Genomic DNA, 11,662 nt, shown 5'->3' with positions numbered 1-11,662 from the left:
AGGCTGGAGTACAGTGGTGTAATCTCAGCTCACTGGAACCTCTGGCTTTCCAGTTTCAAGCGATTCTCCTGCCTTAGCCTCCCGAGTAGCTGGGATTACAGGTGCCCGCCACCATGCCTGGCTAATTTTTCTCTTTTTAGTAGAGATGGGGTTTCACGTGTTGGCCAGGCTAGTCGAACTCCTGAGCTCGTGATCTGCCTGCCTCGGCCTCCCAAAGTGCCGGGATCAGAGACGTCAGCCACGGCGCCCAGCCAAATTCTTTTTGTTTTATCACTCGAAATCAAGCATGTTGTAGGTACCAAAATTCTAACTCAAGGTGGCCTATGAACTGGGTTCATAACTTACAGCTATCTATACATATAGTGGCTCCTGGGCAGGTAGCTGACATTTTAGATATTCATAAGCTGTCCTGGAGACACATGCCATTTGAGTACAGTAACTCTGCTGAGACGCCAGATGTACCTTATTTACTGTTGAGAGCTAGTCAGATGAATGAGACTGTCCTGCCACCTAGCATCTGCATCTGCACATGAGGTATTATTCTACACTAATTTTTCATACAGGTGTGCTAGATTTTAATGGGTCACTTAAATTCAGTTATTCTCCAACATATAAATTCCCCACAAAATAGAATATATATAGTATATACTCCACTTGACCCAAGATGATAAAACTGAGAAAGACAAAAAAAAATTTTATTGCCATAAATTAATCCAGTAGGTATATTTGTGGAAGCACGCGTCAGTTGGTTAGGGCAATAAGCGCCTCTACCACGTTGCCCATGTGTTCCCGCAAGCTGCGTTCTGCTGCTGCTCGAGATATCTCCATCTCGGTCATCTGCAGAAAAAAACCATGTTACACAGATTCCCAGGCATTAATGTGCCACCAAATATTCTGACTCCGCTTGTTTCAGGAAACAACCCAAATTAAGCAGAATAGCCTCCTCTCCCCATACAGTAGTTAGGCACTACTACTCACTATCAGCTCCAGATCTTCCTTCTTGATAGTGACTTTTGCCAGTTCTTTCTCCCTGCAAATGTTTAAATATATTAGGCCTCATTCTCAACCAACACCATAAACTCCCAGGAAGGGTCATTCCCAGATGTGCCCTGTAAAATCATCTTGATAAACCCTTGATTGAAAGTAAAAACTTCAGGGCCGGGCGCGAGGGCTCACGCCTATAATCCCAGCACTGTGAGAGGCGGAGGCGGGCGGATTACCTGAGGTCGGGAGTTTGAGACCTGCCTGACCAACACAGAGAAATCCCGTCTCTACTAAAAATACAAAATTAGCCGGGCGTGGTGGCACATGCCTGTAATCCCAGCTACTAGGGACGCTGAGGTAGGACAATCGCTTGAACCTGGGAGGCGGGGGTTGCGGTGAGCTGAGATCGTGCCGTTGCACTCCAGCCTGGGCAACAAGAGCGAAACTCCGTCTCAGAAAAAAATTAAAACTCCCACTAATACTCCTTTCCCCTGGAGTCTTCGCAGCAGGAGTTGCCAGGAGGCCTTCTGCTAACAAAGTTGTGGGGCCTAGATCTGCAGGAATTGGTGATAAAGTTGAAGAGCGGTATAAAGGCTTAATAATGGTTTCTATTTTTGTCTGGGGAGCGGGGAGGGAAGAACTGTTAAAGTTAGCTGCCCCTGAAGACTTACCGCTCCTGTTTGGCTTTCTGCTCCCGGGACCTTCTGTCTCCAATCACAGACATGGCCTATGGCAAAGGCAGGTCTAGTTAGTGAACCGCTACCCACAATTCCCAATAATCTACAAGGCCAATAAAACAAGCGGTTCATGTATGGATTCACGATGACAAGTGTTACCAGGTAGCAAGGACCATGTTTAATTCCATTCTATGCATCTGAGGTCCCCTTAAGCCCCCTATCAAGCTCCTTTAGGCAAGCGGCGGGCTCCGGTGACCCTTGTTTCCCTCGGCTCTACCCTACTGCCTCCTCCTGCCATCGGGATCAGAACCCCGTCTTGGAGCGCGGGCTTCCAGCTACAGCCTCAGAGACCCCCTCTGCTCTCAGCCCGCCCCAACATGCTCTTGGCCAACCTTACCGTCTCCAGATTGGAACTCTGGATCTCCTTCTCCTCCGCATAGTCGGTGACCCGCTCCAAGTCCGCGGCACCGCTGTCATGCTTCCGTGGCTTCTCGGGAGGCCGCTCTGGTCCACTGGTCTCAGTCTCTAACTCCAGCTCCACATCCCCCTCAGTCGCCATATCTATCTCACCACGCCGCCGCATAAGCCCCACCTCACGGCGACTTCCGGCAACTAACACACAGCTTCCGCCCGGGGAGGAGGCGGAGGTGGCCCTGGGCCACACCTTCTTTCTGCTCCAGTTCTAGAAGCTTCAGCGAGGAAGGTGGTTCGTCTCTCAGACTTCCTTTCGGGTTTGCACAGTGTTTTGTGCAAGGGCTTTCTCTCAGACCTAACCCGTCACCGCTCCAGCCCACCCCACCGACATCCTTACCACCTCATAAACTAGGAATAGTTCCCTCAACACATAGACACGCAGCCACCTCAGGGAACTCCGTTCAACCTGAATGGATGACGTCTAATCCTAAACCAATTAAGAATGCTAATCCACAGGGGGCCAGATAGACAAACTGCCCCATAATCTGGAGAGAACAGCCTGAGTGGCCGCAGTGTTGAGGCCCTGAGGACAAAGCTCCTTCACAGGGTATTTGCATTTACCACATCCTAGAGGTCAGTGTTCTCTTCCAGACGTCCGCATTCTGCCCGGGACCGGGTGCTCAGCCCCAACACAGTGGCAGTCCAATGGGCTGAGGACAGAAGCAGCTGCTACTCTCATCTGCCTTCCATCTGGTGGACCTAAGCCTAATCCCTGGGACAAGGATGGTGGGTGCCAAGGCCGGCCTCAGCCCCAGCACCTCCCTGGGCCTGGCACAGCAGCGCAGCGGAGGCAGCAGTGTCCTAGTGAAAAGCCCCTTCTGTCAGGTGAGAGGGTGCGAAAGGTAGAGTGGCAGAAGCTGGGGAGGAAAACATGCAGAAGCCAGTAAAAACGACAGGCTTCTTTTCTCCTCTAATGTCATTCTGGTACTTTGCCCCCGGGTATCTGTAAATGTCTCCCGCCATGGTCCCAGCCCCAGGGGTTTAGGTCTAGAGAAAGGTCAGATATCTCAAGCCTGCTTATAATGAAACCCCTACTAAGTTGTCAGTGGAAGGCAATCCCAAATGGCTGGAATCAGCTTGAAACAGAACCTGAGTAAAAGGAAGAAAGGGGAAGGAAATTTTGGAATTCAGCCTCCTGGGTTAACCTCACACATACATTAACATATGCCTTTCCTCAGCAAGTATCCACCTCGCTGCCTTGCATCTGCTCTACCCCCAGGTGTGCTGCTGTGGGCCTGCTCCTTGTGCCAGCTGCTGCCACTCTAGGTGGCCCTCTCTCACCGCATCCACTTGCAGCCGCCTGTTCTACATCCTCCTCCATGTGGGGGCCTCAGCAATCTGCTGCCTCCTGCTGTCAAGGACAGTAGTGGAAAGGGTGTGGGGCAAGACACACAGGGTAAGTGAGAGGGGGTCGGGTTGTCAAGTGGAAAGAGATAAAAGGAAAAACCCTAAGAAGAAGAGATTTTGGTTGGGGGCAGGAGACAAATGAGTGGTCATACCCATATAAGGAGGTAACTTTCCATGCATTATGACTTGTCCTGCCATTTCTCACACACACACTCCCAGATCCAGATGCCCTCGGGGTTGTGTGCCCACCTGTTTGGCCTCTCTGACTGTCCAGTGCTCAGTGGCTCTGGGGCTGTGTACCGAGTATGTGCAGGAACCGCCACCTTCCACCTGCTGCAGGCTGTGTTGCTGGTCCACCTCCACTCCCCCACCAGCCCGCGGGCACAGCTGCATAATAGGTTTGTGTGTACTTTCTGGGTGGGGAGGGGACAGAGGAGGGAAAGTAGACACAAGCTGGGTAAAGGAAATTCCGGAATGAAGTAATAGCACTGTAAAAAGACAGAAAACAGGTTTAAGTCCCTGCTTCTGGTGTACTTGCTGTATAACCTTGAGCCAGACACTTAGCCTCTTTGTGCTCCTAGCATCTAAAATGGAGATAACAGTGGGGTTATCTTGGTAACATAATCCTTTATAAACTGTAAAACATTGCCCAGATGCTATTATTTAAGTATCTTTGAGTTAGAATTTGGAATAAGGGGCAGTAGGCCTGTCCCAGCCCCCTCTCATTTGGGATTGGTTCCTCCTTAGTTGTCTCTTCTGTCCTCTTTCCTATATTTTTGGTTTCTCTTTTGCCTTTGCCCATAGGCACTCTTCACTGTCCTTTGCCTTTTCTTCTGAGTCTGGTTTTCTTTCTCCCTCCTAAGCAGCTTCTGGCTCCTCAAGCTGCTGTTCCTGTTAGGTCTCTGTGCTCTTGCCTTCTGCATTCCTGATGAGCATCTCTTCCCAGGTACTCTCCCTCCCATACTCTTGGCAGTAGTAGGCTAAGTTTTCTAAGATAACAAGTGGGTAACAAGAGGAGTAACGGCCGGGTGCGGTGGCTCACGCCTGTAATCCCAGCACTTTGGGAGGCTGAGGCGGGCAGATCATGAGGTCAGGAGATTGAGACCGTCCTGGCTAACATGGTGAAACCCCATCTCTACTAAAAATTCAACATATTAGCCGGGCGTGGTGGCGTGCACCTGTAATCCCAGCTACTCAGGAGGTGGAGGCAGGAGAATCACTTGAACCCAGGAGGCAGAGGTTGCAGTGAGCTGAGATCACGCCACTGCACTCTAGCCTGGGTGACAGAGCAAGACTCCCTCTCAAAAAAAAAAAAAAAAAAAAAAAAAGTAACGACTTGACCACATTTTTCCACCGGTGCCCATCTTGCAGCGTGGCATTACATTGGCATCTGTGGAGGCTTTGCATTCATCCTACTGCAGTTGGTGCTTATTACAGCTTTTGCCCATTCCTGGAACAAGAACTGGTAAGGGGCACATAACCCTAAAGCCTCTTCCTGGGGAGGTTTCTAGTATTACTACAGGGAGAGGGGTGGGCAAAAGGCACGGCAGAACACTGGTCCCACAGCTTCCCACTGAGCAGTATCAAAAAAAGCTTAGGAATGTGACGACTGTGTGAGCCAAGTAGGATGGAGAGTCACAGCAGTCTTCTGGGAACAGGGGAATAGTTGGTAATGGGTAAAAGAGTTGGGAGCTCTGGCTGGGCCCAGTGGCTCTCGCCTGTCAAATCCCAGCACTTTGGGAGGCTGAGGTGGGTGGATCATGAGGTCAGGAGTTCGAGACCAGCCTAGCCAACATGGTGAAACCCCATCTCTAGTAAAAACAAAAATTAGCCAGACATGGTGGTAGGCACCTATAATCCCAGCTACTCAGGAGGCTGAAGTAGGAGAATCACTTGAACCCAGGAGGTGGAGATTGCAGTGAGCCGTAACCGCACCACTGCACTCCAGCCTGGGTGACAGAGCAAGACTTCCATCTCAAAAAAAAAAAAAAAAAAAAAAAAAAGGTTGGAGCTCCAAGCCATTGCCGACTTTCCACCCTTAGGCAGACAGGTGCAGCTCAAGACTGCAGCTGGTTCCTGGCTGTCCTGCTGGCCACCCTAGGATTCTACAGCATGGCAGGTGTGGGAGCTGTGCTCCTATTCCGCTACTATACACACCCAGCTGGCTGCCTGCTCAACAAGATGCTCCTCAGTCTGCACCTTTGCTTCTGTGGCCTCATCTCCTTCCTCTCCATCGCTCCTTGCATCCGCCTCAGTGGGTACATGCCCTACAACATTCCAGGTTTTGGGGGCCTTAAAAGCGTAGCAAGTTTCATTACCTCCCTAATCTCAATTAGTTCATAAAAGAATCTCTGCTTCCCTACCCCCACCAAGGGATGGGGAGACAGAAGTACAAGTGGGGGTAGAAATAGAGGAAATCGCCAGCTTGTAGACTAAAGCAATGATACTAACTCCCCAGAGCAACCCCGCTCTGGCCTTCTACAAGCTTCTGTCATCAGCTGCTACATCATGTATCTGACTTTCTCTGCGCTGTCCAGCCGTCCTCCAGAGAAAGGTAAGGGACAGGACCTGGATTCTCCATGCTAAGACCTTTTTTTGCCCCTGCCAAATACCTAGCTCATTGTTGTTAATACCCATCTCTTCTGTTGTCCCTTCCCAGTAATCCTTCAAGGACAGAATCACACCCTGTGCCTCCCTGGCCTGAGTAAAATGGAACCCCAAACACCAGATACCTCTCTAGCAATGCTGAGTGCTGGCATCATGTATGCTTGTGTGCTTTTTGCTTGGTGCGTAAAAGTATCAAGGGTGGAGGTATGAAAGGAGGGTGCCCAAGACAGGGAAGGATGGTCAGGAGAATGTCTGGGACCATAGAGTTTAGAGCAAGACTAGAGTGAGAAAAGCTCTCCACAAACAGGGACAAATTCTAAGAATAGTACTTTGTTAGATGATCTGTATGAGATGAAGGGGGTGGGGGGAATGATTTGAGAATTTAAAGTATGTCCGAAGATCTTAGGGCTCTCCCATGAATAGAATTCCAAATCTTTGGTGGAAAAGGGCACAGGGAGTATGGTACCCTCTTGAGAATTACCAGTATGGACCAATTGGTAGTAAATGCCCCCAGATAATACCTATTTAACTAGACCAGCTTAAGAACTCTATTCTTTCTCAGCAATGAGGCCTCCTACCTGGCTGAGGTATTTGGACCCTTGTGGATTGTCAAGGTTTACCGCTATGAGTTTCAGGTGAGGATAAAGAGCTCAATATCCCAACACCCTCCCTCCCCCACACAAAGACACACACACATCCTACCAACCTCTACCCAGAATGCTGATTATAGCTATTACCTTTTATTGAGTACCCACAATGTGCTAGGCAACTGTGCTAGATACTTTTACATAATCTCATTTAATTTAACCCTCACAACAACCCTGTGAGGTAGGTATTTGCTCCATTTTACAAATGGAGAAATCGAGGCACAAAAGATTAAACATCTTACCAAAGTCCGCACAGCCAGTTATATGCTGGAGCTAGAATTTGAACCCAGGTGTGCCTCCACTTTTTAATACTAGACCAATCTTTTCACGAGGGAAGTTTCCTAGATTAACACCCTCACATCTTTTAAGACCATTCCAAAACCTGCGTTATGTTTTGCAGAAGCCCTCACTGTGTTTCTGCTGCCCTGAAATAGTGGAGGCAGACGAAGGTGAGTACCAAGTGAGAAACCGAAGAAGTGGTAGATCTCTGTGGAGTGCCGTAAGAACCCTCAAGAGCCTTAACAAAGGTAGCTGGGGGAGAGGAGAAGAGGTGTTTCAGCAGCACTGCTCCCAGCAGCCATTTCATCTCTCCAGGGCAAAGGGGTGGTGCTGCTAGGCCAGCTGACCAAGAGACCCCTCCAGCTCCTCCAGTCCAAGTCCAGCATCTTTCCTACAACTATTCTGCCTTCCATTTCGTCTTCTTCCTTGCCTCACTCTATGTCATGGTTACCCTTACCAACTGGTTCAGGTAAGATGGAGGTGGGCCTTAGATACTCTCCTGAAGAGCTATTTTACAGAAAGAGCAATTCAAGGGCATTACAGACACACATGGGTCTGCCATAATTGGTGAGGAGGTAGAACACGTCTAAAAGCTAAGGCCCTTCATACTCTCTAACCAGAGCCTTTGGTTACACAGCTATGAGGGAGCAGAACTGGAAAAGACCTTCATCAAGGGTAGCTGGGCCACCTTCTGGGTCAAAGTTGCCTCATGCTGGGCCTGCGTACTCCTCTATCTGGGGCTGTTACTGGCACCACTCTGTCGGTCCCCCACCCAGAAACCCCAGCCCCTTCTCTTGAGGCGCCGCCGCCACCACCGCATCATATCCCCAGATAACAAATATCCTCCAGTCTAAGTTCTTTTCACAAACTGGGGTTCCCCTGACATTGTACTCCTAGAGTTGGCTCAAGGGGAACTGTGCAGCCCAGCTCACTACCTCAAGGACACATGGGGAGTTCTCTCTCTTTGGGCTGAAGTCAATACTATGAACTCGAAGAAGTGGTCAAATAGAGTCTAATGCGCTGGGCAGTGTCTGACTCACTGGACGTACTGTTTCTGCATCCCACCTCAAGAGCCTAACACCCAAATCAGCAGCTCAGGAACCACTGCTGATCCCAGCAGACAGTGTGGCACCAGCCCTTTCCTGGCTCTTGGGCTGGAAGTGGGGGTGGGGAAAGACCAACAGGGACTGAAGACTCGGCATTGCCCTTGGAGAAAGGAAAATAAGCAGTTCAGCCCTGGGCACACGGATATAAGAAGCCCAGAACCACAGAACAAACCAGGGCATAGGAAGAAAGGAGCACAGAGCTACCCCAGGTTTTAATCCTGATCTTGAGGTCAAGGGAAGCGGGAAGACAAAACCACCCTCATTCCATGAGGAATGACAGAAGAGAATGTGAACACTTGACAGCAGCTGACCACGGGAAGTTGGTGAGCAGCAGGATTTTTTGGCCAACATTCAAGTAGACAACAAACTGAGGAAGAATGAGGAAGAGAGGCATAAACACAGATCTTGCAGCCTTCACTCTTAGGCCAACTCCATCCTAGAGATGGTGTTCAAGGGTGGGGAACAAAAATCACAGAAAAGAAGTCTCTATGGTTCTTGGAGGACTCCTCTACCGCATATCCGGAGTACTTGTTTGGTTGTCATTGCATAATAAAAGGCTTCTGTGATGTTTCACTTATTAAGCCTGTATCCACAATCTGAGTCTAAAGAGTTCTCCCTTTTTGGTGGGAAAGGGCAGTCATTCCTCCAACCCCATCCCCCCAAGTCCCCAGTCAAACCAGGCGCTCAAGGAATTACAAAGCTACTTTTAATACTTTGGGGTGAGCCCCACAGGAATAAAAAACACTGGGAAGGGGTAACCCCCTCACCCCGGGGAGTGGCCCAGGGGGAGAGAGGCTACCTGAGGGGAAGGAAGCACAAAAGGGACCCGCTGCAGACTCAGGGCAAAGGGAATGCCATCGGTGCTGGGACCTGTGAGCACTACAGGAGGAAACGCGAGCGTGGTGGGACTGGCTCCAGGCACACAGGCGAAGGGCAAGAGGGTTGGACACGAAGCCACAAAGCTACTTGGGTTCCTCCTTCTTCTCGTTTGCCTTTTTCTGCTTCTGCTGCATGATCTCCGAGTCCCTGGGGGTAGAGATGATGGGGCACTGGGAGGTACCAGAGGGCAAAAAGGACAAGATGCAGGGGGATGAAGGGCACAAAGGATAAGATGGAAGTGGATGGGACTAAGTTCAGCGTTTGGCTGCTGTACTCCCACCCTAGGAGAACAAGAGGAAGAGAGCTGAGGCTCAAAAGGCAACCAGTCTCCATCTGGCTGTTGCCCAAGGGGTCAGAAGTCTGGCGACACAGGCCCAAGGCTCTCTATTCTGTGTTGAGTACCACACCCAGCAACACCAGTGAGTAGGTTGGGAGAAGGGAGGAAAACCGAACAGCAAGGAGGGCCAAAAGTACTGGGCTGCCATAACCACAACTGTATTTGAAATGTGAAGCTCCCTGCCCTTGCCCTTAAGGTCAGACCCAGGGACGCTCAGAAATCAGACTGAGGGCAGGCGCCCGCCCCCGTCCTTTCCTGTAAGGCTGTGAGCTGACAATTTGGAGGGTGGGGAGGAAATAAAACCCTAGAGGAAGCAATGCACTCTGCTCCTCACGACTAGTCCAGATTCAAGCCCTGAGGTAGGTCTCTCCTGCTATAACCCTTGGTCTAACCCAGGTCTCCACCGTCCCTTTCCCTCCCCTCCCTGGGGCTACCTCTGCTTGCGGGCGGCAGCAGAAAGCCCGTCATCTCGGCGCTTTCCCTTAACCGAGTCGCTCTGCTTTTTCATATTCTTCTGGCGGGCGAGCTCACGCTGGTTACCGCCTAAGGAAAGAAGATTAAAGGTGAGATGCGGGGGCCGCTCTGCCCACACACCGGCGACCCTTCTACCCCAGCACGGCCAGCAGCAGGATCCAACACCACTTCAATCCCCGGGCCCCGACAACGGCCCACTTCGAGGCCCAGGCTGCTTGGGGTAGGGGGGAGTGGCGAATCTGCCACGGGCCAGGTCAAAATGAGGAGCGGAGAAAAAGGGTCCAAGGGGCCAGCTGGAGGCATGTTTTGGGGCAGCGTGGGCCCCAAACAGCTGGCGGGGTGTGTGTGGACGGTTTGGGTCTCTATGGGGGATGGGTTGACTTGTAGAGTAGGGGGCTCTGGGCCTATCACCGGGGCGCTAGCCTTCTCCTCACACCGCGGAAGATCCGGGAGGGCCTATGCCTAACGCGGAGGGGTGGTCCCGTGAAGTGGCCGTAGGCAAAGGGCTCGATTTCCGGGCACCGAGTGTGAGGGTGGCTACAGAGCGCGCCCAGAGAAAAGGCCTCGCTAGGGAAGCTACCGAAGGTCAAAGCAGGCGACTCGGCGGTGGTGTTTAGGGTGAACGGAAAGAAAAGGGCAAGGAGAAGAGGGCTCGGTGCTCACGGGTCATGGCGACGGCAGCGGCTCCGACCTGCCTCCGTTACGTCCCCTCGTTCTGTCCGACGTTGCAGGTCCCGCCCCTTCTCGCAACGTAACGCAGTCGTTCCTTTCCTCCCCGCCCCTTCGTCCCGGGAGCCGGCTCCCATTGGACAAGAAAAAGCACGTGGGTCCACGGGTCGTGCTTGAGCCGGGGTGGGTAAGTGGCGGAGGGTCGCGGGCGGAGCGCTCAGCGTGGGGCGGGGCCTCACGAGTGAAGCGTAGGGATGGGCCTGGAGAAACTAGGCCGGGTCACGTGGGCAAGGTGGGGGTGGAGGGGTGCGGCTGGCTATGTGGCGCTCCTGTGGGCTCGAGCACGTGACCGTGCAGAGTGACCTCATGCGGGGACAGTTTGGGGTACTGACAAAGTCGCCCTGAAAGAAAGCCCGGAGACGGAGGGCGGGGTTTCAACCAGTTCTGTGTTACGAGTACTCTACGACTGAACTTGTTCTTAGGATCACCTCTCAGCCACTTATTTGGTCACGGGTTGTTCACAGCTCGCTTAAAATCAAGTACTAACACAACTTCAGAAACCCGCTTCTATTGCCATTGTCGCCTTCCACGCCCCTTCACTGTAGAAAATCGCAGCCACATCTGGTATTTCCTAAAACTCGTCCCTGCTCGTTTTCCCCCAGAAAGTTTAAATGTGCAGATGCAGCTTGGAAGTATTGGAGGACTCTAAAAGTCACAGACTATGGAGCTGGATCAGTGGCTGAGATTAGATAATGCACATAGTATGTCTGCTTTTCTCCTCTGGACTTCTCCTCACTGACCATCGCCACCAGCCACACCCGGTTTTGTATTAAGACCCTGGAAGGCTGGGCGCGGTGGCTCACGCCTGTAATCCCAGCACTTTGGGAGGCCAAGGCGGGCAGATCAGGAGGTCAGGAGTTCGAGACCAGCAGCCTGGCCAACATGGTGAAACCCCCTCTCTACTAAATATACAAAAAAATTCGCCTGGCATGGTGGCGCGCGCCTGTTATCCTAGCTACTTAGGAGGCTGAGGCAGGAGAATCGCTAGAACCCGGGAGGCGGAGGTTGCAGTGAGCCGAGATCGCACCATTGCACTCCAGCCTGGGCGACAGTGCGAAATCCCGTCTCAAAAAAAAAAAAAAAGACCCTGGAATAAGGCCAGAAGCAAAAATTAAACTCATT

At 51.6% G+C, this 11,662-nt stretch overlaps 3 protein-coding genes across 54 annotated transcripts in view; 1 reads left to right on the top strand and 2 right to left on the bottom strand.

Moving 5' to 3' along the window:
• Positions 1-668: 668 nt before the first annotated feature.
• Positions 669-11,662, bottom strand: part of HYPK (huntingtin interacting protein K) — a 171,171-nt gene continuing 160,177 nt past the window's right edge. For 45 of the 50 annotated variants that reach the window (XM_050799611.1, XM_050799613.1, XM_050799630.1 and 42 more), the window contains exons 2-5: positions 2,059-2,240; positions 1,656-1,711; positions 979-1,030; positions 669-837 (exon numbers count right to left, since the gene is read on the bottom strand). In XM_050799611.1, the coding sequence (XP_050655568.1) occupies positions 742-837; positions 979-1,030; positions 1,656-1,711; positions 2,059-2,220 (366 nt within the window). In that variant the 5' untranslated portion in view covers positions 2,221-2,240 and the 3' untranslated portion in view covers positions 669-741. Of the gene's footprint in view, positions 838-978; positions 1,031-1,655; positions 1,712-2,058; positions 2,290-3,846; positions 3,852-8,879; positions 8,885-9,579; positions 9,585-9,985; positions 9,990-11,662 lie in introns of those variants that run through there. The other 5 variants (XM_050799626.1, XM_050799621.1, XM_050799632.1 and 2 more) reach the window with 5 other exon arrangements.
• Positions 2,300-8,702, top strand: SERINC4 (serine incorporator 4). Its single transcript, XM_050799666.1, has 12 exons — positions 2,300-2,960; positions 3,355-3,531; positions 3,702-3,880; positions 4,349-4,428; positions 4,854-4,947; positions 5,525-5,736; positions 5,941-6,036; positions 6,142-6,268; positions 6,652-6,724; positions 7,137-7,185; positions 7,331-7,484; positions 7,653-8,702. Exons 1-12 carry the CDS (start codon positions 2,859-2,861, stop codon positions 7,867-7,869), a joined length of 1,560 nt encoding a protein of 519 aa, XP_050655623.1. The 5' UTR covers positions 2,300-2,858; the 3' UTR covers positions 7,870-8,702.
• Positions 8,811-11,281, bottom strand: SERF2 (small EDRK-rich factor 2). 3 transcript variants are annotated; one of them, XM_050799598.1, is made up of 3 exons: positions 10,475-11,281; positions 9,772-9,880; positions 8,811-9,170 (listed from the first exon to the last, which is right to left on the bottom strand). In XM_050799598.1, exons 1-3 carry the CDS (start codon positions 10,479-10,481, stop codon positions 8,885-8,887), a joined length of 402 nt encoding a protein of 133 aa, XP_050655555.1. In that variant the 5' UTR covers positions 10,482-11,281; the 3' UTR covers positions 8,811-8,884. The 3 variants fall into 3 exon arrangements, with proteins under 3 accessions (XP_050655555.1, XP_050655557.1, XP_050655556.1); XM_050799600.1 differs by having other exon boundaries at positions 8,811-9,147; XM_050799599.1 differs by having other exon boundaries at positions 8,811-9,147; positions 10,392-10,524.

This window comes from Macaca thibetana, chromosome 7 (assembly GCF_024542745.1).
Source record: "Macaca thibetana thibetana isolate TM-01 chromosome 7, ASM2454274v1, whole genome shotgun sequence".
Lineage (NCBI taxonomy): Eukaryota > Metazoa > Chordata > Mammalia > Primates > Cercopithecidae > Macaca > Macaca thibetana.
This window is presented reverse-complemented; position numbering and strand designations above follow the sequence as displayed.